The 26,255-nt window shown below is 45.9% G+C and overlaps 2 protein-coding genes across 2 annotated transcripts in view; both read left to right on the top strand.

Moving 5' to 3' along the window:
* The window catches only part of LOC148105865 (protein NLRC3-like), a 232,103-nt gene that overhangs the window by 95,751 nt on the left and 110,097 nt on the right, over positions 1-26,255 (top strand). The window lies entirely within an intron of this gene.
* LOC148105867 (NACHT, LRR and PYD domains-containing protein 12-like) overlaps positions 5,053-26,255 on the top strand; it is a 79,740-nt gene continuing 58,537 nt past the window's right edge. Inside the window, exons 1-7 of the mRNA XM_087830828.1 lie at positions 5,053-6,844; positions 8,343-8,516; positions 10,256-10,429; positions 17,277-17,450; positions 19,607-19,783; positions 21,931-22,107; positions 24,303-24,405. Of these exons, the coding sequence (XP_087686954.1) occupies positions 5,253-6,844; positions 8,343-8,516; positions 10,256-10,429; positions 17,277-17,450; positions 19,607-19,783; positions 21,931-22,107; positions 24,303-24,405 (2,571 nt within the window). The 5' untranslated portion in view covers positions 5,053-5,252. The remainder of the gene's footprint in view (positions 6,845-8,342; positions 8,517-10,255; positions 10,430-17,276; positions 17,451-19,606; positions 19,784-21,930; positions 22,108-24,302; positions 24,406-26,255) is intronic.

Below are 26,255 nucleotides of genomic sequence, written 5' to 3'. Positions count from 1 at the left end.
ATACAAACACTTCTTATATGGTACTTATATACTTATGTACTTATATGGTATTTCGTCTTTTTTGTCTGGCTTCCTGTATTTATTAATATGCTTGTATATTTCTATACTAACTTCCTGTTTTTCAGTCTTGCTGAGCACTTAGTTTGTGGGTCAAAAGTGGCCTTGCTTTACAAACCTTCATTATTAAAGTACATAAAACAATATAATCAGAAAATAAGCACTAAGAATATCTTAATTACTTGAAGTTCTCCCCCTTTTCGTGTTTCCTAAGAAACACGACATAATTCCTAATTTATCCCATTAAGTTTACTTGCATGTTAAAAAGCTAAAATATAACATAAGTGATTATGCTAAACAAAATGAAACCTTTCAATTGCCCAACCCTATCTGTCCCCTCAACGGGTTGTATGTTTTCAATGCTTCCTTATTATTCCGTCATAATTACTTCTATCCACAACAAATAAATCAAGCTCTAAGACAGCACCTGTGAAATGTGAAATGTCCTAAATCTATTTCCTACACCCCCTTTTTTACCCAGAATCCCAATTTAAACCACACTTCTGAATTTCTTTTCTAAATCTGGACTACTGCACTTAGTCACAGACCTGACCACTTTATTTAATTATCCTGTCTGTTACCAAGCCTTTCTTCTCACACAGTCACAGTGTCTCTTTCAGTGCAAGCCTCACTCATCCAGTCAGACAGGAAACTTAAGTTCTTCTTTTTCTTTTCCTGTCCCCAGTCATTCAACTAATTTGCATACTGAGTCATATCTCAAGAAGTTGCCGTGACAATACATATTTAACCATCACCACATTATTGAATTGTTTTTATTTTCTTTCTATAGTAATCACTTGTTTTGATCAATCTGTACAAGAGCACTCCTAATTCATTATTCTAAAAACTACTTTAAGCTTTAATCACTTTTTCCTTTTCACAAGAATCACTCTGTTGTCGTGGAACTTCCCTGAGTTATTCCCCAACTTCAGGGTTTAAGTGTGTTAAAATCACACTATTTTAACACTGATGAAAGATAACAAGCTGATTTCCATTGCATGTGTGTTATTGTCTCTTAATATATGCACACTTGTGATACGTCATATCACTCACAGACCAAATACTGTTCCATTTCAAAGTACGCTATGTACGTTAAAAAGAGTGTCCGTGCGTCGAGTTCAGGCGTCTGGATTTCTTTAAGTTAAACTTAAAGAAATCCAGACGCTTTTCTTGGACTGTTGGTTTCAGTGTTTAGTCTCATTCACACACTCCCTCAGACTCTTCACACACACTGATTTGCTGACATAAACACACTCCTGTGTGCTTTCTTGGCTTCACACACACACTGAGGACCATCTACAGACCGTGAGCTCCGTCTTCTTTGTCTTTGGAGCCGAACTCTGACAAAGTTAGGAACAAAACATTCTCCAGCGTGTGAACTTTCCTCCTAGACTCAGTCTGAGCAGTCAGACCACATATTTCTAAAGCAGCACATGAAGGTGTGGCTCACACACACACAGGTGAAGGAAACATCTGCAGTATTAAAAACTGCTTCACTGTCTACGAATATATGAACTGAATGTGTCTTTCAGGCTGTAAAAACCTTATTTATCCTCCATTACAGTCCTGCATTCAGAGTATTACTTCTGTTATATTAGTACATGTATTTTATTCTGATGAACACATGAAACTCTGAGCTGGATTGAATCCATTGAATCAGAGTCCAGGACTCAGACTAAACACACTGAATGTGTCCTGAGCTCGGCCGCTGTTCCACAGTAACTGCTGTCAGAGTCACTGTTGCTGAGTTAGCTTAGCTAGCAGAGCAGCTAGCAGTTAGAGTATGAACTCTGTAAGCAGTCAGCTCGGTCCTAGACATTGTTACTGACATAAAGCTGCTCTCTGCAGCCATGTTTGACCTGCTGCTTTGTAGGACTACAGTAATGGAGGATTTGGAGGCTGAACTCGGCTCTGTGACACTTTTTGTAGTGAACTGATGAAAGCTGCGTCTCAGATGGATGTTAGTCCAACACATCAGACACGACCTCTGCAGCTCTCAGTTGATGTGCACATGAATGATTTGTGTTTCCTCTGCAGGTGAAGGTAGAAAGTGTGTGTGAGCTGATGTGAATTGAGCAGCATGGATCAGTGTGAGGACAGAGAGGAGGGAGTCCCTCCCTCTAAAACCACTCTGTGTGGGGAACATGAGAGCCAGACCAAAGCTCAGAGGTGAGATGACCTTCTCTAACTGTCCATGACTCTTCTCCATGTCACAGCTCAGCACTCACATCACTGCTCCATCATTATTCACAGGAACCAGCCTGGACCTCCACCCAGCTCTGTGTCCTGTTTTTTTGTGATTTGATGTTTCCTGGTTTCTAAAATGCATCTCTGTAGCAGAGCAGTGTCTCCAAGGACACACAGGCTAGGCTGTAACTGTCAGTTTATCTGGTTTTAAGACACATTTGGACTCAATTGGCTGTTTTTTAACTATGTATTTTAATCAGAGGTGTAAATTTAGACCTCACACATCTGGATCCTAAACTATGATAGAAACAGCTGCTAGCAGTGGGTAGTTTGACTTTGATACGCTGCTCTAGAAAGCAAACAAAGGTTTGTGCAGCTCCTCTTCAGAAAAGTGTTCAGAGAGCAGCTGCTGTATTAGACAAAGGCTCGTTGTGTGAGCCCAGATGTGTGTAACAGCTGGATGAAGGAGAACCATCACAGTCACGTCTCCATCCCGCCTTTATTAATGAACTTCCTGTTGCTTGCAGATGACAGGAACACAAAGTGTTTGTGCCACGTGATGCTGCAGGTTTTGTTAACATGTCCATGATGGTAACATCTCCTCGTCTAACTGCAAACACATGAGCGCTCCTAACGGCAGCTATCACAGCCACACAGGCAGACTGTGTCTCACTGTTGCATTCAGGGACATTTGTTTTCCTGTAAAAAGCTGAACTCTAATCTAAGAGGACTGTTACTGACAGGAAACAGCTGCATTATCTGCAGTCTGTGTGATCACAGCTGCTTCAATCACTTTATCAGAGAATTGATCATTGAATAAAACATGTTTGTGTCTGCAGAGGTCAGAGGTCACAGTCTGCAGGATCCAGCTGTCCGTCTGTGAGGAGTGACCGGTCCAAAAATTACCCTCCAAACTTCAGTGGTGAACCTGGACCAACAAGGTCAGAGAACTGTGATGTATCATTTACATGTTTGTGTTTTCCTGGATAAATATGACCAAAGATTCATTAAAATGATAAAAATATTGGACTTTGTCCTGTAGTGCTGTGTGGCAGGCAGGATTGGACCCAAACACAACAGGATGAAGTCAAAGAGGCAGCTTTATTTCAGCTGTGAACATACAAACACCAGAAATAAGAAAACATAACTGTAGGTTTGCAGTGAATGAAGCCTCAGCTCGACGCTCCACTTTGTCCCTCTTTTCCTTCTCCAAACAGCCACATCAGGAGTCTTTGATGGAGTTTTAAAATTTTTAATTACAAATGTCCACAGATGGGTTCAGGATACCTGAATCCACAATTATTAAAGCTAAAATAGTTCACAGGGTTTGGACTTTGTTAGGTGACGAGAGAACATCAAAGTGTTTTTTTATCTTTAAACAGTATTTTTATCACTTCAGTTGGTTTCACAGCCCTGTTTGTTATTTTACCAGAGCTCTTATGTTTCACTCAGTGCTCCCACCAAACACCTTGGAGGACACATTAGTGTGATTTAGATTTCATTGGTGTAAACACCAGTCACACAAGCTAACCCATGGAGGCAGCAGCAGGCTTTGTGTTTGGTAAAGTCTGTTGGCTTAAACTAAGAGAGTTTAGTTTGTTAGCACAAAGAGCTGTCAGCTAAAGCCCCGAATGCACTTTGAATACAAATGAACTGAGAAAAACACTTTAAATACAGCAAACAGTCAAACTGACAACATCTTTTTCTGCTGATCATCCACAGCAGTACATTTAGCATTCATGCTAGCAGCAGGCTATGACTGTCCACTCAGCACCAACACAGGTAGGAGTGAGCAGTGATGAAGCAGGACTGTGGGCAAGTTTGAGTTTCTCCAAAGAAAAGGGGAAAAATTCCTGGTGTTGTGAAGATGTGAGTTGGTCTTGTTGTCGTGGGGCTGGAAGGATGCTGGCAATGAGAGGCTTTTCACACAGTGTTCAGTAACAGAATGAGAACAAAGCCACTGCACATGAAACAAGATGCTCGTAGTGTTTGTTTGCTGTGTTTGTGCCACAATGTCAGATCAGTTGTAGATTCACATGCTGACTTGTCCAGTGAAACCAGTGCAAGTACTGCAGTACAGAGCAAAGACTAAGCAAGCCAGGAGAGCTCTCCAACTTGAAAGTAAGTTGGAGTAAGTAAGTAAGTAAGTAAGTTCTAAGCTGCTTCAGAGTGAACTGACCCAGATAATCTGCACAGCGCGGCTGTAAAACAGTGAAAGTCATAACTGTCTCTCTGATGGAATGCTTTTATTGTGAAGTCAGGAAGTCTGCAGGAAGTGTTGAGTTTGTATTCATCACTCAGTGTTTAATGAGACAGGCAGACAGGAAGAGCAGCTCATTAGTGTTGATGAAATCAAAGGAACTGTGAGGAACTGCAGTTTGGTCGAATCTGGATGTTTTTCACTGACAGTAAATATTTTTAGTGATAAAGAAATGTGTTCACAGACAGATGAAGAGGAACAGGAAGAGGAGTGGTGTTTGTGAGGAGGAGCAGTTTTTCTGCTGTGCTTTGTGTCAGGTTGTCCTGAAGGATCCAGTCTCAACCAGCTGTGGACACTGGTTCTGCACACAGTGCATCTCCTCATACTGGGACCAGTCTGCTTCATCAGGAGATTCCTTCTGTCCCCAGTGTGGAGAAAGATCCAGAAGCAGAGCTGGACTGCAGACAGCCAGTCAGAGCAGCTGTGTACAAAGTAAGACTGAACATCTGTCTGCTGATGGACTCATTTCTGAAAACTGGACTTCTTGTGTTGTTCAGACATTGAAGAGTTTTCTTTCTCTTTAGTCTCATTGCTTTTCTTTCTTTCAGCAGATGTTGGTCTGCAGGAGGTTTTAGATGAACATAAGATCAGTCTGAGGAGGAGATGTGAACGTGTGACTGAAGGAAGTGATGAAACAGGAAGTAGAACCCTCCTCAACACGATCTACACTGAGCTCTACATCACAGAGGGACAGAGTGAAGAGGTTCATACCCAACATGAGGTGAGGCAGCTGGAGACAGCTTCCAAGATGGACGCCCTCCATGACGCTCCAATCAGGTGCCAGGACATCTTTAAAGCCTTACCTGACCAACAGAGACCCATCAGAGTGGTTCTGACCAACGGCGTGGCTGGTGTTGGAAAAACCTTCTCAGTGCAGAAGTTCACTCTGGACTGGGCAGAGGGCTTGGAGAACCAACATGTCAGTGTGGTGGTTCTGCTTTCATTCAGGGAGCTGAACCTGATCAGAGATGAGCAGTACAGTCTTCTGGAGCTGCTCCATGTTTTCCATCCAACATTACAGAAGGTCACAGCAGAGAAGCTGGCTGTCTGTCAGCTTTTGTTCATCTTTGACGGCCTGGATGAAAGCAAACTTTCATTGGATTTCACCAAAAGGAAGCTGCTGTGTGATGTCACACAGAAGTCATCAGTCAGCCAGCTGCTGACAAACCTCATCCAGGGGAATCTGCTTCCCTCGGCTCTCGTCTGGATAACTTCCCGACCCGCAGCAGCCAATCAGATCCCTCCTACATGTGTTGACAGGCTAACAGAAGTACGAGGCTTCACTGACGCCCAGAAGGAGGAGTACTTCAGGAGGAGATTCAGTGATGAAGAGCTGTCCAGCAGAATCATCTCCCACGTGAAGACATCCAGGAGCCTCCACATCATGTGTAGTATCCCAATCTTCTGCTGGATCACTGCTACAGTTCTGGAGCACATGTTGACTACAGAGCAGAGAGGAGAGCTGCCCAAGACCCTGACTGACATGTACTCACACTTCCTGCTGGTTCAGACAAAGAGGAAGAAGAACAAGTACCACGAGGGACATGAGACAAGTCCAAAGGAGATGACGGAGGCTGACAGGGAAGTTCTTCTGAAGCTGGGGCGGCTGGCGTTTGAACATCTGGAGAAAGGAAACATCATGTTCTACCAAGAAGACCTGGAGCAGTGTGATCTGGATGTGACAGAAGCCTCGGTGTACTCAGGAGTTTGTACAGAGATCTTCAAAAGAGAGTGTGTGATCTTCCAGAAACCAGTCTACTGCTTTGTTCATCTGAGCATTCAGGAGTTTCTGGCTGCTGTCTACATGTTCCACTGTCACACCAAATGGAAGACAGAGGTGCTGAGGGACTTTTTGGGAAAAGAATACAACGAGTACTCTATGGATTATTTCCTTAAACAAGCCATGGAGAAATCCCTTCTGAATAAAAATGGCCACCTGGACCTGTTTGTTCGCTTCCTTCATGGCCTCTGTCTGGAGTCAAACCAGAGACTCTTAGTAGGTCTGCTGGGTCAGACAGAGAACAGTCCAGGAACCATCCAGAGAGTCATCATCAACCTGAAGTGGATGAACAGTGATGAAATCTCTCCTGACAGAAGCATCAACATCTTCCACTGTCTGATGGAGATGAACCACCTCTCATTATTTCAGGAGATCCAAGAGTTCCTGAAGTCAGAGAACAGATCAAAGAAGGAACTCTCTGAGATCCAGTGCTCAGCTCTGGCCTTCATGCTGCAGATGTCAGAGGAGGTTCTGGATGAGTTGGACCTGCAGAAGTACAAAACATCAGAGCGGGGACGACTGAGACTGATTCCAGCTGTGAGGAACTGCAGAAAGGCTCGGTGAGTCCAGATGTGATCATTAACATCATTGATCAGTGTAGGTTAGTAGTTTAATTCTGAAAATAAAATCAGATTGTAACCACAAAGTGTTTCTGTCCGTACGCTGCAACCTTCCACACCATTCCTTTATTGTACAGCCTCAGCAGCAGCTCCATGGATCCCAAATCCAAGAGTGGAGAACAGATTTGAAGTGTGTCACATCCATGCAGTCACAGCTGTATCCACCATGTTTCCACTGTTATTAATCCTGTTCAAAGACACGTTTCATATCAGTGAATATGTTCTTTTGGACGTCCACTGACATGTTTAAGTGTCCTGCTGAAAATCACTCAAATAATCCATGAAATCCATGAAAAATCCTTTTAGTGTTTCTAACTTCACCCTCTGTCCTCTCTCTCTCTCCAACCTCCTCACTGCTTCTTTCACTGATAATCAAACAAACATCGTATTGAGCCACAAAATAACACAATAATATCATCTGATGATCATTATTATAAGAGCAGGATCCATATTTGATATCAGAGTAACACACTGCTTGGTTATGTGCAGTCATCATCAGTGACTGTGGGTCAAACAGAAGCTCTCTGATTAGTTGCTGACCTTGGTCACCTTTCCACTCTCACCTGTTTGTGTTTGCTCTCTCTTTTCTGTCTCCATCCTCTCTCTCCTTTCTCTCCCTCTGTCTTTGTACCGTCACTCAGGTCCAATGGAAACAGTGACATTTACAAACCAATCAAAGACAAACTGATCCATGTCAGGTTATAACAATATTCAAAGTGAATACAGGCTGCTGCTGGACACAGACAGGTAACATCATTTTGACTTGCTGTCACCTGGATCTGGACTCATAAACACTGAAGCCCTGAACAGGAATACAAATCATTTTCTGCCAACTAGCGACAAACCAGCAGATAATGGCTCAGAAAGCTAAAATGGGCCAATCATTTCTGTGTTTAGTTCCCCTGAAATCAGATCTGATATCAGCAGCTCTGAGTTCATTCATCATTATTGTCCAGTGATGAGATTTCTGCTCCGTTTGGTAACAGTCAGCAGGTTTTTCCTCCGTGCGAACAGTCGTACCTGACAGCAGGTAGCAAACAGAGATCATCTTTCCAGCTGGAACTCTTCACTGAGCTGAACTTATTCAAAATGTTCTGGAGTCAGATTCAAAACAGGAAACAGTCCAAACTCTTACTCTGGATCAGATCTCAGTGACAGACTGTGGACATTATGGAAGCCTAAATGTGACACCATCTTCCTCCTTCATCTGCAGATTAAAGCCAAACAAAGATTCTCATTAAAAGTCTGCAGGTCTGAGAGAGACTCAATCGTTGTGTCATGTCAAACACAGTAAGAGGAGCTGAAGCACAGATGTGAAGAGCAGATTCATCAGATTATGACCTCACTCTGTTTTGTCTTCATATACATTCAGTCTGTGTTTAAAATTCAGATTTTCTGCTTTTATAATAACACATTTTTTTATTTTCTATCATCAAAGACTGACTTGGTGTGGACTATCAGAGTCTCACTGTGAAGTTGTGGCCTCAGCTCTGAAGTCCAACCCCTCCCATCTGACAGAGCTGGACATGAGGGGGAACAAGCTGCAGGATTCGGCTATGAAGCATCTGTGTGGTGGACTGGAGAGTCCAAACTGTCGACTGGAGACTCTGAGGTGAGTTCACTGACTGCGGCTGTTGTTTTTTTTCTATATTTCAGGTCTTTGATTGATGTTTGAAACTTTCTTTAGTTCCTAAATGTTCAGGATGTGTCTGAAGACAAATGTGAAGACGTTTGAGTGCTTTCAGAAATGTTTTTTCTTTCCAAACGGCTGAACAACAGTTTTTCCTTTTAGCTCCAAATAGAAGTGACAGACTTGAGCAGGGTTCATTTAAAGGCTGACAGAAGTGGAGTGGTGATGGGGAGATGTTTGACAGGACAGTGTTTCAGCCTCCACCGGTTCATGTTGTGCTCCATCAGTCAGTGAAGATGAAGTCAGTGCTGATGAGGCTGTAGAGTGTGTGAGGGATGTGAATGAGGATGATGAAGATCTGATGATAGCAGATAAAAACAGGCTTCAGATACTTTGAGCCATACAGGGCACACAGTGTGTGTACAGAACAGCTGAAATCATTATAAGGCCTCACTGGAATATGGAAGCATCACAGTACAGCTTCAGTGAAGTATTAAAGTCTCTGATATGAGATGAGAAATGAAGCAGCCAGAGCTTTTTCATGAGTGGAAATCCACTGTGACTGTGAGCTGCTGCTACAGCCTCCAGATTATCCAGCAGCTCATCCTGCTCAACATTTTCTCACCAACTTTAATGGAAGTGTGATGTTTTCAACTGGAGTGATGGTCAGGGTGGCCTCCCTCTCCTCTTCTTCTCCTCTTCCTCTTTCATTTGTAAAGACACTTCTGCTGCTTTCATTCATTTGGAAGTCATGTAGCTGAGTTTGGGAGAGACTAACAGCCTCAGCAGCAGAGGGGAGAAAGGCTGTAGCACCACCACTTTACTCTGTTCTACCTGTCACATTATTATCAGGAAACAAATATGCTCATGTTTTTACTATGTTTGTCTTGAAGATGTAAGAAGATCACATGGTGCTTTTTATTATTGTGTTGGTTTGTTTCCTGTCTCTTGGATGGAGCCCAGCTGTGCGTGGGCCCTGGGCCTGTGGTCAGAGTGTGTGCTGGATAATCCGGCCCAGGATGAGGCCCAACTGACATGGGATGAAATGTCTGTCACATAATTGAGCTTAGTGTAGTTTCATTTCTGCACAATTTAAAAAAAAAAACCAAAACTTTGCTCTGTCTTTTCTGTTATACTGTAGACTTTCTTTGATACTGTGTCCATAAGGAGCAGCTTTTACTTTGAAGGGGAGCCGTCTCTGTTTCCTCTTCAGGTTGGATGATGGAAGCAAATTAGTGTGATGTTCTTTCAGTGTTGCACTTTGTAGACGGTCCTTGAGCACTGGTCTCACTGCCAGCTGCACATAGAGACCAGTGTTGTTAGTCCAGGTCAGAAGATGACTTGTTGGAATGAAAATGAGCTTGTAGTTTGTCTGCTTTAATAATGTGACTGGAAAAAGGTGTTGGACTTCAAATATGTCCATTTCTTTCACACTTCACCCTTAAAAGTGAAGCCTTGTGGTTCCTGGAAGGAAAAACACGACTTTTTCAAGTCTTTGTCCTGTTTTTATGATAAATGTACGACTTTAATGTGAAACATTCAGAGTTTTTACTCTTGTGTTTGTTTGAAGCTGCTTCCTGTTGGCTTCAGCTGTTTGGATTTTCCATTTTCTAAACTTCTACATTCTGAACCTTCTCCAGCTCTGAACAGATGATGAAACACTGAATTATTTAAAGCTCACACTTTGTCTAATAAACTTACATCTTTCATTATTTATACAGATTGGTTAGCTGTGGTTTGTCAGAGATCAGCTGTGATTATCTGCCAGCAGCACTGAAGTCCAATCCCTCCCATCTGAGAGAGCTGGACCTGAGCTCCAACTACCTGCAGGATTCAGGAGTGAAGCATCTGTGTGGTTTTCTGGAGAGTCCCGGATGTGGACTTAAAGCTCTGGGGTCAGTCAGCATGTTTTAGTTGTGCTGAGATGAATATGATGTGAAAGTTGTGCTGACACTAAACTGCAGACATCAGGCTGATATTATACTGATCCACACTGAGGATCTTCATGGTAAAGTCTGTTTTCTTCTTCTCTGGTTTAGTCCATTGACTGCAGCAGAACAATGTTCACATTTCAAACAGTGATACTCAACGTATGGCCCGCGGCCCACACGCGGCCTGCCCACTGTAGCGTTTGACCCGATAAATACATGCTGGGCGATTGTTTTGATAGCACAACGCTTTATTCAGAGACGTGGGTTTATTTGCAGCCACTCCCGCTCTCTGCAGCTGTCACGTCCGCTCCCCTCCGACTGTCACTGTCAACATAAGAAAACACACAATCAAGGTCGGAACCAAGCACACCTGTCAACCCCGCCCCTGCGCCGCCCCGGGAGCTCACTGTGTCACCCCTCCTCTGCAGCTGGCCAGAGACCACACCCACGCCACACATCCCCACCGCCCGACTGAGGCCGGGCCCACCCGGCCGAACCTACTCCCCCCCCCGCGAGCGGGAAAGGAAATCGGCCACGACCATCTGTGCACCCGGCCTATGGATCACCTTGAATTTAAAGGGCTGCAGAGCCAGATACCACCGAGTGATCCGGGCGTTGGCATCCTTCATGCGGTGGAGCCACTGCAGCGGGGCGTGGTCTGAGCAGAGGGTGAACGGGCGGCCCAGGAGGTAGTAGCGAAGGGAGTCGACCGCCCACCGGATCGCTAGGCACTCCTCCACGGTGCTATATCGCGACTCGCGGTCCGTCAGCTTGCGGCTGATGTAGACGACCGGCCGGTCAACTCCCCCCACCTGCTGGGACAAAACGGCCCCCAGCCCTCTGCTCGAGGCGTCAGTCTGCAGACAAAAAGGGAGGGAGAAATTAGGTGTGAACAGCAGCGGCTCTCCACAGAGAGCCCGCTTTACCTGCACAAACGCCGCCTGGCACCGCTCCGTCCACTGGACCAGATCCGGGGCACCCTTGCGGGTGAGATCAGTCAGGGGGCTGGTCAAGTCCGCGAACCCTGGTACGAACCGCGGGTAATAGCCGGCCAGCCCCAGAAACCGTCTCACCTCTTTTTTCATCTTGGGACGCGGGCGGGATGCGATTGCCGCCGTCTTATCCACTTGAGGTCGCACCTGCCCGCCCCCAAAGTGGTACCCCAAATACTGTACCTCCCTCCGTCCAACCGCACACTTCTTCGGGTTGGCCGTGAGCCCCGCCTGCCTCAGGGACTCCAGCACCTCAGCCACACGCTGCACATGCTCCGTCCATGTGTCACTGTAAATGATGACGTCGTCTAAATAGGCGGCAGCATAGGCAGCGTGGGGCCGCAGCACCCGGTCCATAAGGCGCTGAAAAGTGGCAGGGGCTCCGAACAAGCCGAACGGAAGCGCAACGAATTGGTACAACCCGTACGGAGTGGAGAAGGCCGTCTTTTCCCTGGACTCTGCAGACAAGGGAATCTGCCAGTAGCCCTTGGTTAAATCCAGTGTCGTGAAAAAGCGAGCAGTGCTCAACCGGTCCAGGAGCTCGTCGACCCGGGGCATGGGATAAGCATCAAAACGTGACACCTCATTCACCCTGCGATAATTGACAGAGAACCGTATAGACCCATCCTTCTTCACCACGAGAACGATGGGGCTACACCAGGCACTGTGTGATTCTTCTATTACTCCCAACCTCAGCATTTCCGTCAATTCCCGGAAAACGATTTGCCTCTTATGTTCCGGCAGCCTGTAGGGCCGTGAACGCACCGTCACGCCAGGCTGCGTCTCAAAATGGTGCTCTATGAGAGAAGTACGGCCGGGCAAGGGGGAGAACACGTCGGCAAAGCGCTGTTGCAATGCGGCAACATCCGCTCTCTGGTCCTGTGTGAGATGGTCACTACAACGGAGGGAGGCGGGGATGTTAGATTTTGGCGCCTCCGTCCCCAACTCATCCCTCTCTCTTACCAGGCTCACCAGAGAAGCGGTCTCCGCCTCCCTCCAGGCTTTGAGGAGGTTGAGGTGGTAAATCTGCGTGGCTCCGCCCCTGTCCGACCGTACCACCTCATAATCAACGTCCCCCACTCGCCGTGTGACCACGAAGGGTCCTTGCCACTTGGCGAGTAATTTAGAGCTGGAAGAAGGAAGTAACACAAACACTTTATCTCCCGGTGAAAATTGCCTAAGTCTCGCCCCTCTGTTGTACAGGCGTTGCTGCCGCTGCTGGGCCTGGAGCAAATTCTCCCGTGAGAGTCTCCCCAGTGTGTGCAGCTTTGCTCGCAGGTCCAGCACGTACTGAATGTCACTTTTCGCAGGGCTCGGACCGTCCTCCCAGTTTTCTTTAATTAGGTCGAGCACCCCCCGCGGCTTTCTGCCGTACAACAGCTCAAAGGGAGAAAATCCCGTGGAGGCCTGGGGCACCTCCCGCACTGCAAACAACAGAGGGTCTAACCAGCGATCCCAATTGCGTTCATCCTCGCTAATGAACTTACGAATCATGGATTTCAAGGTCTTATTCAGCCTCTCCACCAGCCCGTCGGTCTGAGGGTGGTAGACGCTAGTCCGAATAGATTTAATACCCAGTAATTCGTACAGTTCCCGCAATGTGCGCGACATGAACGACGTGCCCTGGTCAGTCAGTATTTCATTCGGAATGCCGACTCGGGAGATGACCTGAAACAGCGCCTGCGCCACGCTCTTCGCTGAAATAGTGCGCAGCGGCACTGCTTCCGGGTATCGCGTTGCGTAGTCCACCAGGACCAGCACAAAGCGATAGCCGCGTGCACTCCGGTGAAATGGCCCGATGAGATCCATACCAATGCGCTCAAACGGAATCTCCATCAGTGGTAATGGGCGCAGCGGCGCCTTTGGCACGGCCGGCTGGTTAACCAGCTGGCATTCTGGGCACGACGCACACCAGCGGCGCACGTCGGCCCAAATGCCCGGCCAATAGAATCGGGCCATTATGCACTCCAGAGTTTTCTCACCACCCAAATGCCCTGCCATGGGGTTCGAATGAGCCGCCTGGAAAACCGTTTCCCGGCGGCTTTGCGGCACCAACAACTGTGTGCGAATCTCCTCAGTGTGAGTGTCGCGGCTCACTCGATATAGCCGATCGTTCCGCAATAGGAAATGAGGGTAAGTTCGCGCAGCGTCAGGGTGCACCAAGCGACCATCAATATCTATCACTTGGTCATAGGCTGAGCGTAGGGTGTCGTCCCGAGACTGCTCTAGTGGAAAATCTTCTGTGGGGTGCACAACGGGAGGCAGCGGGGCTTCCGTGGACGTCCCCGCCACCTCCTCCCCCCCAGAGTCAGTGTCGGTCGACCCCGCGTCACCGCTGAGCGCCGCGCAAACGTTACATAAATTGACAGACCGCGATCACATCCCCGCGTACTGCCCCAGTAAGCTGTGGAACCCCAGCCAATTCGCACCCAAAATAAGGGGATGCGACAGGCGCGGGCTAACCGCCGCCTTCACTCTATGCGTTTTGCCCCTGAATTTCAGCAGCAGTGACACTACCGGGTACTTGTGAATATCCCCGTGCACACATTTAACCTCCACCCAGTTAGCCTCCAACAATGCCCCGGGGCGAACCAAACTTTGGTGGACCAGGGTCTGCGTGCAGCCCGTGTCCATCAAAGCATGGCGAATACCCCCTTGACACCTTACCGGCACGCGGTACGTCCCTCCCGGACCGGGGGCGGGGGCTGGAGCGCCGGCAACACGGAACACCTGCCCCACCTCCATGAGCGGACATTCTCGGCGCAGGTGCCCCGGCCGCCCACACTTCCAGCAGTCCGGCCCCGGCGTCTGTGCGGCTCCCCGTGGCTCCGGGGCAACCTCGGCGGCCGCGGGGGTTCCGGCGGGAAGCAGCGGCCGGAACGGGTTCCTGGGGCTCCACCCCGCTGCCTGCTCCGTTCCCGCAGGGCCGCCGTTCCTCCGCTGTGACGCCGCCGCCGGAGGCCTGGGCGGCAGAACACGGGCGTTCCGCCGCGGCTCCTCGTGGCTGGGTGCCGGGTTGGCCGCCAGATGGTCCTCCGCCAGCGTAACCGCCGCCGTCAAATCTGCCGGGCGGTGGCAGCGGACCCAACGAGCCGTTGCCTCGGGCAGGCCCCCCACGAACTGCTCGAGGACGATCATATTTAGCATCCGGGCCTCCCCAGCCGAGGGGCCCGGTCGCAACCACCTCGCCGCCGCATCTTTCAGCTGTCGAGCCCATGCGAACGGCCGCTCCCCTCCCGTCATCCTGCTGGCCCGGAATTGACGGCGGTAATCCTCCGGGGAGAGACCCAACCGATCCAGCACCGCCCGGCACACATCCTCAAACACCCCCCGCGAGCCGGGGGGCAGGCCCAGCGCCGCCGTCTGGGCCTCGCCAGACAGAAGCGGCAGCAGCCGGGCAGCCCATTCCTCCTCCGGCCAGCGACAGGCCACCGCCGTGGCCTGGAAAGCCTCGATGAAGACCAGCGGGTCCTCCTCATCCCTCATCCGATGCAGCGTCACCGACAGAGGAGGAGCGGGCGCCGGCGCGGCCGCAGTCCCCAGCAGCTGCCCCAGAGCCGCGGCCTGCTGCTCCGACTGTAGGCGAAGCAACGCCAATTGCTGGTCCTGAGCGGCCGCCTGACGAGCCGCCATCGCCGCCATCGCCGCCATCGCCGCCATCGCCGCCATCGCCGCCATCGCCGCCATCGCCGCCATCGCCGCCATCGCCGCCATCGCCGCCATGTCCAACAACATCTGGCCCAAGATCTGCAGCGGCTGGGCGGGCGGCTGGGTGGGCGGCGCCGCCACCGGGGGAGCAGGGGGAGCCGGCAGGGGACCGGACATCGCGCCAGGGTTTCGGCACCAGTGTAGCGTTTGACCCGATAAATACACGCTGGGCGATTGTTTTGATAGCACAACGCTTTATTCAGAGACGTGGGTTTATTTGCAGCCACTCCCGCTCTCTGCAGCTGTCACGTCCGCTCCCCTCCGACTGTCACTGTCAACATAAGAAAACACACAATCAAGGTCGGAACCCAGCACACCTGTCAACCCCGCCCCTGCGCCGCCCCGGGAGCTCACTGTGTCACCCCTCCTCTGCAGCTGGCCAGAGACCACACCCACGCCACACCCACCTTTCCTGATTCAGAATGAGGGGACCCTGATTAACTGTGTAGTGTTCTTCCTCACAGTTCTAAGTATCAGGCACAACAATGAATAATCCACAGCTGACTGTCTTTAGCAGGTCAAAGGTAACGCCACACAGCAGACAGCGGGAAATATTATAATTCTGATCATTTATCAGCACATATCCCTATGTATAAAAACAAAGCTGACACTGTGAGACTTGACCAGAGGTGTGATCATCACAGCAGAGGCCTTTGTGTCAAAGTCACTGAGGATCAAACAGAAACACATGAAGCAGATTTTCCTGTTGTGGCTTTTTATAGCAGATAACCTTCAAAATATTCTGCAGTCTATCATAAACTGAAGCAAACCATGAATCAACATGTGAACATGACCTGATGCTGCTGAAGTGAAGCAAAGCTACAGAGGTTTGATTGCAGACACAGCTGAGAGTTTGTAATCTGTCATCATTTTAAAAGGTTTCAATTTCTTCAGTATTGAACAGCAGAAATGAGGCTTTGTTTTCGGAGGCCGACAGCAGTGAACACAACAGCAGACTGGTGCGTAATAAGCAGTGAATAATGCAGAAAACAGATTTTTGAAAGTAAACTGTTCTTGAAGTACACTGAGAGAGAGAGAGCTGTGCAGGAAGTAAACGTCAAAGTCAGAGAGAATTCATGACGATGTTCATCAAACGTAAAGCGTAGTTTGGATCTTCTTTTGCTGCTGGTTCAGTCAGTTTTGGTTGGAGACAGATGAAACCTGCAGCTTCAGGATCTGTGAGCTGTCCACTTTCAGCCCCGACGGCGTGTCCGTCTACGTGCCGTCGAGTGAATGATCCACGCTCTGTGTTTCCATCTTTGTGTGTTTAGCTGCTCTCATTTACTGTTTTATGTGTTTGGTTGTTGTTGAAATACTTTTGGGAGCTTTAACCTGAGATTCTGGCAAAATACATTTATATTAAAAATCAATTCAGGATTGAATGAATCAACATCGCTTTATTCAAATTAAAACCATTTAAATAGGAAAATCCATTGTTTTACACCCGCCTCTAATGCTGGGTAATGTCAGCTGGTCCATGTGCAGCTGGCTGTGAGGCTCAGAGAGCGTCTACAAAGTGCAACACTGAAAGAACATCATGCATTTGAATTTGCAATAACTTATCCACAGAGTTTGGTGACAATAATGACAGTAGATGTTTGTGTGACAGTGCTGGAAGCAAATTAGTGTGTGATGTTCTTTCAGTGTTGCACTTTTTAGACGGTCCCTGTGCACTGGTCTAACAGCCAGCTGCACATAGAGACCAGTGTTGTTAGTCCAGGTCAGAAGATGACTTGTTGGAATGAAAATGAGCTTGTAGTTTGTCTGCTTTAATAATGTGACTTGAAAAAGGTTTTGGACTTCAAATATGTCCATTTCTTTCACACTTCACCTTGTGAAGCCTTGTGGTTGCTGGAAGGAAAAACACAACTTTTTCAAGTCTTTTTCCTGTTTTTATGATAAATGTACAACTTTAATGTTAAACATTCAGAGTTTTTTCTCTTGTTGTGTTTGTTTGAAGCTGCTTCCTGTTGGCTTCAGCTGTTTGGAGTTTCCATTTTCTAAACTTCTACATTCTGAACCTTCTTCAGCTCTGAACAGATGATGAAACACTGAATGATTTCAAGCTCACACTTTGTCTAATAAACTTACATCTTTCATTCTTTATACAGATTGAGGTGGTGTGGTTTGTCAAAAATCAGCTGTGATTATCTGGCAGCAGCGCTGAAGTCCAACCCCTCCCATCTGAGAGAGCTGGACGTGTTTAACAACAACCTGCAGGATTCAGGAGTGAAGCATCTGTGTGGTTTCCTGGAGAGTCCAGGATGTGGACTTGAAACTCTGGGGTCAGTCAGCATGTTTTAGTTGTGCTGAGATGAATATGATGTGAAAGTTGTGCTGACACTAAACTGCAGACATCAGGCTAATATTATACTGATCCACACTGAGGATCTTCATGGTAAAGTCTGTTTTCTTCTTCTCTGGTTTAGTCCATTGACTGCAGCAGAACAATGTTCACATTTCAAACAGTGATACTCAACGTATGGCCCGCGGCCCACACGCGGCCTGCCCACCTTTCCTGATTCAGAATGAGGGGACCCTGATTAACTGTGTAGTGTTCTTCCTCACAGTTCTAAGTATCAGACACAACAATGAATAATCCACAGCTGACTGTCTTTAGCAGGTCAAAGGTCACGGCACACACCAGACAGTGGGGAATATTATAATTCTGATCATTTATCAGCACACATCCATATGTATAAAAACAAAGCTGACACTGTGAGACTTGACCAGAGGTGTGATCATCACAGCAGAGGCCTTTGTGTCAAAGTCACTGAGGATCAAACAGAAACACATGAAGCAGATTTTCCTGTTCTGGCTTTTTATAGCAGATAACCTTCAAAATATTCTGCAGTCGATCAAAAACTGAAGCAAACCATGAATCAACATGTGAACATGACCTGATGCTGCTGAAGGGAAGCAAAGTTACAGAGGTTTGATTACAGACACAGCTGAGAGTTTGTAATCTGTCATCATTTTAAAAGGTTTAAATTTCTTCAGTATTGAACAGCAGAAATGAGGCTTTGTTTTCGGAGGCCGACAGCAGTGAACACAACAGCAGACTGGTGCGTAATAAGCAGTGAACAATGCAGAAAACAGATTTTTGAAGGTAAACTGTTCTTGAAGTACACTGAGAGAGAGAGAGCTGTGCAGGAAGTAAACGTCAAAGTCAGAGAGAATTCATGACGATGTTCATCAAACGTAAAGCGTAGTTTGGATCTTCTTTTGCTGCTGGTTCAGTCAGTTTTGGTTGGAGACAGATGAAACCTGCAGCTTCAGGATCTGTGAGCTGTCCACTTTCAGCCCCGACGGCGTGTCCGTGTTCGTGCCGTCGAGTGAACGATCCACGCTCTGTGTTTCCATCTTTGTGTGTTTAGCTGCTCTCATTTACTGTTTGATCTGTTTGGTTGTTGTTGAAATACTTTTGGGAGCTTTAACCTGAGATTCTGGCAAAATACATTTATATTAAAAATCGATTCAGGATTGAATGAATCATCGTCGCTTTATTCAAATTAAAACTATTTAAATAGGAAAATCCATTTTTTTACACCCGCCTCTAATGCTGGGTAATGTCAGCTGGTCCATGTGCAGCTGGCTGTGAGGCTCAGGGAGCGTCAACAACGTGCAACACTGAAAGAACATCATCCATAAATATTGAGTAATAACTGGACTCTCATACAGCGAGACTCAAATGCCTTTAAACATCAGCTTATCCTGCTGATCCAAGTCCAACACTGAGTTTGTAAAAAGACGTTTGTCAATCATGTTGTTTGGTTTCTGAGGAAAATGATTCAATAACTTGCTGCTAATATACAACATTTCATCATATTTCCTCATAACCCTCTTTTGTCTGACCATTTGATCCCATTTGAATTTGCAATAAAGGATCCAAAGAGTTTGGTGACAATAATGACACTAGATGTTTGTGTGAAAGTGCTGGAAGCAAATTAGTGTGTGATGTTCTTTCAGTGTTGCACTTTGTAGACGGTCCCTGTGCACTGGTCTCACAGCCAGCTGCACATAGAGACCAGTGTTGTTAGTCCAGGTCAGAAGATGACTTGTTGGAATGAAAATGAGCTTGTAGTTTGTCTGCTTTAATAATGTGACTGGAAAAAGGTGTTGGACTTCAAATATGTCCATTTCTTTCACACTTCACCTTTTCAAGTGAAGCCTTGTGGTTCCTGGAAGGAAAAACACGACTTTTTCAAGTCTTTGTCCTGTTTTTATGATAAATGTACGACTTTAATGTGAAACATTCAGAGTTTTTTCTCTTCTTGTGTTTGTTTAAAGCTGCTTTCTGTTGGCTTCAGCTGTTTGGAGTTTCCATTTTCTAAACTTCTACATTCTGAACCTTCCTCAGCTCTGAACAGATGATGAAACACTGAATGATTTAAAGCTCACACTTTGTCTAATAAACTTACATCTTTCATTCTTTATACAGATTGAGGCGCTGTGGTTTGTCAGAGATCAGCTGTTATTATCTGGCAGCAGCACTGAAGTCCAACCCCTCCCATCTGAGAGAGCTGGACCTGAGCGACAACGACAACCTGCAGGATTCAGGAGTGAAGCATCTGTGTGGTTTCCTGGAGAGTCCAGGATGTAAACTTGAACCTCTGAGGTCAGTCAGCATGTTTTAGTTGTGCTGAGATGAATATGATGTGAAAGTTGTGCTGACACTAAACTGCAGACATCAGGCTGATATTATACTGATCCACACTGAGGATCTTCATGGTAAAGTCTGTTTTCTTCTTCTCTGGTTTAGTCCATTGACTGCAGCAGAACAATGTTTACATTTCAAACAGTGATACTCAACGTATGGCCCGCGGCCCACACGCGGCCTGCCCACCTTTCCTGATTCAGAATGAGGGGACCCTGATTAACTGTGTAGTGTTCTTCCTCACAGTTCTAAGTATCAGACACAACAATGAATAATCCACAGCTGACTGTCTTTAGCAGGTCAAAGGTCACGGCACACACCAGACAGTGGGAAATATTATAATTCTGATCATTTATCAGCACATATCCACAAAGCTGACACTGTGAGACTTGACCAGAGGTGTGATCATCACAGCAGAGGCCTTTGTGTCAAAGTCACTGAGGATCAAACAGAAACACATGAAGCAGATTTTCCTGTTCTGGCTTTTTATAGCAGATAACCTTCAAAATATTCTGTAGTCGATCAAAAACCGAATCAAACCATGAATCAACATGTGAACATGACCTGATGCTGCTGAAGGGAAGCAAAGTTACAGAGGTTTGATTACAGACACAGCTGAGAGTTTGTAATCTGTCATCATTTTAAAAGGTTTCAATTTCTTCAGTATTGAACAGCAGAAATGAGGCTTTGTTTTCGGAGGCCGACAGCAGTGAACACAACAGCAGACTGGTGCGTAATACGCAGTGAATAATGCAGAAAACAGATTTTTGAAGGTAAACTGTTCTTGAAGTACACTGAGAGAGAGAGAGAGCTGTGCAGGAAGTAAACGTCAAAGTCAGAGAGAATTCATGACGATGTTCATCAAACGTAAAGCGTAGTTTGGATCTTCTTTTGCTGCTGGTTCAGTCAGTTTTGGTTGGAGACAGATGAAACCTGCAGCTTCAGGATCTGTGAGCTGTCCACTTTCAACCCCGACGGCGTGTCTTTGTACGTGCCGTCGAGTGAACGATCCACGCTCTGTGTTTCCATCTTTGTGTGTTTAGCTGCTCTCATTTACTGTTTTATGTGTTTGGTTGTTGTTGAAATACTTTTGGGAGCTTTAACCTGAGATTCTGGCAAAATACATTTATATTAAAAATCGATTCAGGATTGAATGAATCAACATCGCTTTATTCAAATTAAAACCATTTAAATAGGAAAATCCATTTTTTTACAGCCGCCTCTAAGGCTGGGTAATGTCAGCTGGTCTATGTGCAGCTGGCTGTGAGGCTCAGGGAGCGTCTACAAAGTGCAACACTGAAAGAACATCATCCATAAATATTGAGTAATAACTGGACTCTCATACAGCGAGACTCAAATGCCTTTAAACATCAGCTTATCTTGCTGATCCAAGTCCAACACTGAGTTTGTAAAAACATGGTTGTCAATCATTTTGTTTGGTTTTTCAGGAAAATGATTCAATAACTTGCTGCTAATACACAACATTTCATCATATTTCCTCATAACCCTCTTTTGTCTGACCATTTGAATCCCATTTGAATTTGCAATAAAGGATCCACAGAGTTTGGTGACAATAATGACAGTAGATGTTTGTGTGAAAGTGCTGGAAGCAAATTAGTGTGTGATGTTCTTTCAGTGTTGCACTTTGTAGACGGTCCCTGAGCACTGGTCTCACAGCCAGCTGCACATAGAGACCAGTATTGTTAGTCAAGGTCAGAAGATGATTTGTTCGAATGAAAATGAGCTTGTAGTTTGTCTGCTTTAGTAATGTGACTGGAAAAAGGTGTTGGACTTCAAATATGTCCATTTCTTTCACACTTCACCTTTAAAAGTGAAGCCTTGTGGTTCCTGGAAGGAAGAACATGACTTTTTCAAGTCTTTGTCCTGTTTTTATGATAAATGTACGACTTCAATGTGAAACATTCAGAGTTTTTTCTCTTGTTGTGTTTGTTTGAACCTGCTTCCTGTTGGCTTCAGCTGTTTGGAGTTTCCATTTTCTAAACTTCTACATTCTGAACCTTCTTCAACTCTGAACAGATGATGAAACACTGAATGATTTCAAGCTCACACTTTGTCTAATAAACTTACATCTTTCATTCTTTATACAGATTGAGGCGCTGTGGTTTGTCAGAGATCAGCTGTGATTATCTGGCAGCAGCACTGAAGTCCAACCCCTCCCATCTGAGAGAGCTGGACCTGAGTGAGAACTCCAAGCTGCAGGATTCAGGAGTGAAGCATCTGTGTGGTTTCCTGGAGAGTCCAGGATGTAAACTTGAAACTCTGAGGTCAGTCAGCATGTTTTAGTTGTGCTGAGATGAATATGATGTGAAAGTTGTGCTGACACTAAACTGCAGACATCAGGCTGATATTATACTGATCCACACTGAGGATCTTCATGGTAAAGTCTGTTTTCTTCTTCTCTGGTTTAGTCCATTGACTGCAGCAGAACAATGTTCACATTTCAAACCTTCAAAGAAGAAGAAAAATCCTCCACTGGATAATTCACTGTGAAACTCTCCAACTCTTCATTCCACCTTAAAGTCTGTCTGACACTGAAATCCAAAGCAAAATGTGCGTTCGCTTTACAGACAGCAGTCCAACACAAACATACACACATCGTCCAACACACAGTCCAACATCCAAATCTCCTCCACTGCCTGCATGAATGATGGGAAAGAGAAGGAGGAACACTCTGACATTCAGGGTTAGAATGAGTTTCATAAAGCAGACTGTGAAGATCAAAGCTGCATTAGAAAGCTTACATGAATGAATGAGTGGACAGAAGTGGACAGAGATCATCTGAAGCACTTCAAAGGCTTTAAATCAGCACATTTCTCTTTATTCTTTATCAACTCTGTTAGTTTCTCTCAGTTTTCTGTGGAATGAAGCTAACAGCAGGCTAAGAAGATGCTGACCAATAGGTTTCTATTAAAGGTTGTAATTTGTATATGAAAAAGTGCTTTGGCTCAGCAGGGATCAGCTTACAGGTAGAATACAGCTGCTGGGTGGGATTAGCATGTCATAGCTATCTACCAAACTGATAACTAGGGAAATTCAGGCCATCTATGGATCATTTTTGCTAACTGTTTATTCAGCTTAGGCTCACAGGGCTGCAGCCTGTGCCCTAGCTGTCATAGGGCAAGAGGCGTGGTCCACCTGCACAGGTGAGCAGTCCATCACAGGGCCAACAGACAGAGAAGCACCCTCTCACATCCACACCTACAGCCAATTTAGAAGCACCAATGAACCTAAGCAGCATTTCATTGAACTGTTGGAGAACATCCAACCTCCACAGAAAGGACAACAAGCTTCAACCTACAACCTTCTTGCTTTAAGGGACTAGTGCTAACCACTTTTCCCCATTTCAGCCCAAATCCTGCATCTTCCTGTTTCTGACTCCAGGCCAGCTCCACTAACACTTTCTCACCAGACACTGCCACCTAGTGGAGGAAGTCTTAGTTACATTTGAAGCTTCAGATTACAGTTAGTTCCTTTACAAAGAGGTGGAGGTGGTGGGGCCACAGCACCATCATCACTGAGTGCCATAGGACACTTAACCTTTGTTTCCATATGCTGGGAACTTCCTGTTGTTCCAAGGAGGACTGGAAAATGTGTGAAAATCTCCAAGTCAGTTCCTCACAGCTCACTTCAATCATTTCCCTCCCACAGCATCAGGGCCAGGGCTTTTTCTCTCTTTGATCCCACTAAGAGATTTCCACACAAACACCTCATAAGTGGGACTCTCAGAGCTACCAGCCCTTTGCTACAATCACAAAGCTCTTCATTGAAATCAATGATATCAAAGCTGGAATCAAATGAGTCCAAGTCTTCTGCTGATTCAGCATCACATTCATCTTTGCTCCTTGTTCTGCATCCCCACCATGGACTTCATTCCTTTCCAAGCCAGCTTTGAGTGTCCTTTATTCAGCTCATCCTCTGCTTTACTTCTACACCTGATTTTAGCTGCTTTATCTCTCTTTCAACAAGTTTCTCTTCCTCAATCTTTTTCTTCTCTCCCTCATAACAAGACAGCTTCTTCTGCCTGAGAACATGTTGGAGTGATTTACTAATCCAGGGCTGCTTATTGGGGAAAATACTTCCTTTTTTCAAAGTAATCCCCATTTTTCCCAGAAAGAAATGTAAGTAGAAATCGATGATCTAAGTGAGAACATGAGCCTTTAAAAAGTCCCAGTGGGTGCACTCAAAGCAGTCCCTCAGTCCCAGTATAGAGTCTTTGGTCCAGACTGGAACAACCGTGTGTGTCTCCAAAATCCAACTGGCTGCATCAGGGCATATAGTCTGAAACTCTGCACAGTTTCCTGTTTGAAGCTGCTTCCTGTTGGCTTCAGCTGTTTGGAGTTTCCATTTTCTAAACTTCTACATTCTGAACCTTCTTCAACTCTGAACAGATGATGAAACACTGAATGATTTCAAGCTCACACTTTGTCTAATAAACTTACATCTTTCATTCTTTATACAGATTGAGTCTCTGTGGTTTGTCAAAGATCAGCTGTGATTATCTGGCAGCAGCGCTGAAGTCCAACCCCTCCCATCTGAGAGAGCTGGAGCTGAGCAGGAACTACAACCTGAAGGATCCAGATGTGAAGCATCTTTCTGATCTTCAGCAGAGTCCAGACTACATACTGGAGACTGTGGTGTAAGTAGAGTGATGGAGTGAGTGGGTGGTGCTGTCAGCAGTATTGTACTAAACACAGTCAGTATGAAACAAAGATCCAGGTTTTCCTGTGAAGCTGCAGCTTCTCAGTGAAGCTGTGAGACGAGAATGATGACAGGTTTCAGGATTGGACACAAACACTTCCTGTTTCTACCTTTCTTTCACCTTTATGATCACCATAGTAACGTGTAACACTGGTGGTGCAGTACTAGTAATGGGCATGTAAGACCTGTTAGTGCTACTTCTCTCCTTCTTTGCCTGTAGTACAGGCAGTATAGTTACTTTTAACCACAGTACCAGGACAGAAGGGAAATATGGACCAGATTGACAGGTTCTAGATTCGTAGGAGCCAAGGACAATGACAACAGAGGACTTGTACACAGTAGGTGTATAAAACACAATTGCATTTATTAGCAATTATTAAAAGTTTAGCAGGTTGTGCACATTTCACAAAAGTAGAGCGCGCTTCTTGAAAACAAAATAAAATATAACAAACCCCACAAATAGTCGGCCCAAGGATATATTGTTTTTTGTGTCTTTTTTCCTTTTAGTCAATTTCAGTCTTTCACTAGTCACTCAGTGTGTTTGTAACCAGTCGGGTTACAATCTACCAGTTCATCCGGCTCTTCGGGCTGGGCTCACCATCCAGTACTGCAGACCTTCCCAAAGTGTGGGGCCCGCCCCCTAGGGGGGGAGCAGAGCCATTGCAGGGGGGGCGCAGCATGAAAAGGGAAAAAAAACAACAACAACAACGCTTGGACACTGCTAGCACGGGCGCCCACACAAACGCAAAGCAGGAGATGAAGCATCGCTGAATATGTTTCCAAACCAACTTCATTCTAAGCCAAAGACTAGAAAATATGGTGAAGCATATCTTCCCTTTGGTTTCACTTGCACAAGTACCAAGGTAGGTCTCCCTGCAGAATTGGTTTTCCCTTCGTCGGGAGCAGCTCTGGGCTGTTTAAATCACGGACAAACAGTATCCCACATTCTTGATTTTTAGTTCACAAACACTTGTTGTAATGACTAACAACTCCTGACATTTTGGAGATGTTAGCTCTTTATACAGTAAAGTTACAGTGGGATACAAATAACATCAGGCTGATCCTGCCACGATTTGTTCCCCCGGTTCAAATCACGGACAACCAGCATCCAACAGTTGTTTACGTTTTTGAACCCATTTTGCAGAGGGATTTTTTTTGAAAAATGTATTGATAGCAATGTTGAATATTATTACACAGGAAAAAAAAACAACTACATGTAAAATAATTACACCGTGACGCTTCTGCCTTTGTAAATGGAAGGACAGTAACTGTGTGTATATGTAAGCGTGTAAAACCTGCAGATAGTCAGATTAACAGTATTTCGTCTTTATCTGCCATTCTGCAATTCATCTCATGTAAACAATAATGTGCACACAGCGTGACGTAAAAAAGGCACATACCTTTGACGTTGCATGACGAACTCTGTATTCCTCATCCACACGTAAACGCAAAAAAGGAGTTTTAAAAAATCTCAGTTTTCGGTGATTCGAAACGCTGTTTACGTGTGGATGAAACAGCTGCGTTTTCAAAAATACCCGTGTAGGTGTGGACGTAGCGTAAAAGGGTTAATAGTTTATTTTCTTACTACCTGTAATTTATTGCAGATTATTTGTATTTGCTTAATTGTTTACTAAATGTTTGAGGTGTGAAATAAATATGGGTGTGTGTGGTTGGAGGATGTGTTCGTGCGCTCGCGCGAGGGGGGGGGGGGGGG

Source organism: Neolamprologus brichardi, chromosome 3, assembly GCF_056152115.1.
Source record: "Neolamprologus brichardi isolate AB-2024 chromosome 3, ASM5615211v1, whole genome shotgun sequence".
Classification (NCBI taxonomy): Eukaryota; Metazoa; Chordata; class Actinopteri; order Cichliformes; family Cichlidae; genus Neolamprologus; species Neolamprologus brichardi.
This window is presented reverse-complemented; position numbering and strand designations above follow the sequence as displayed.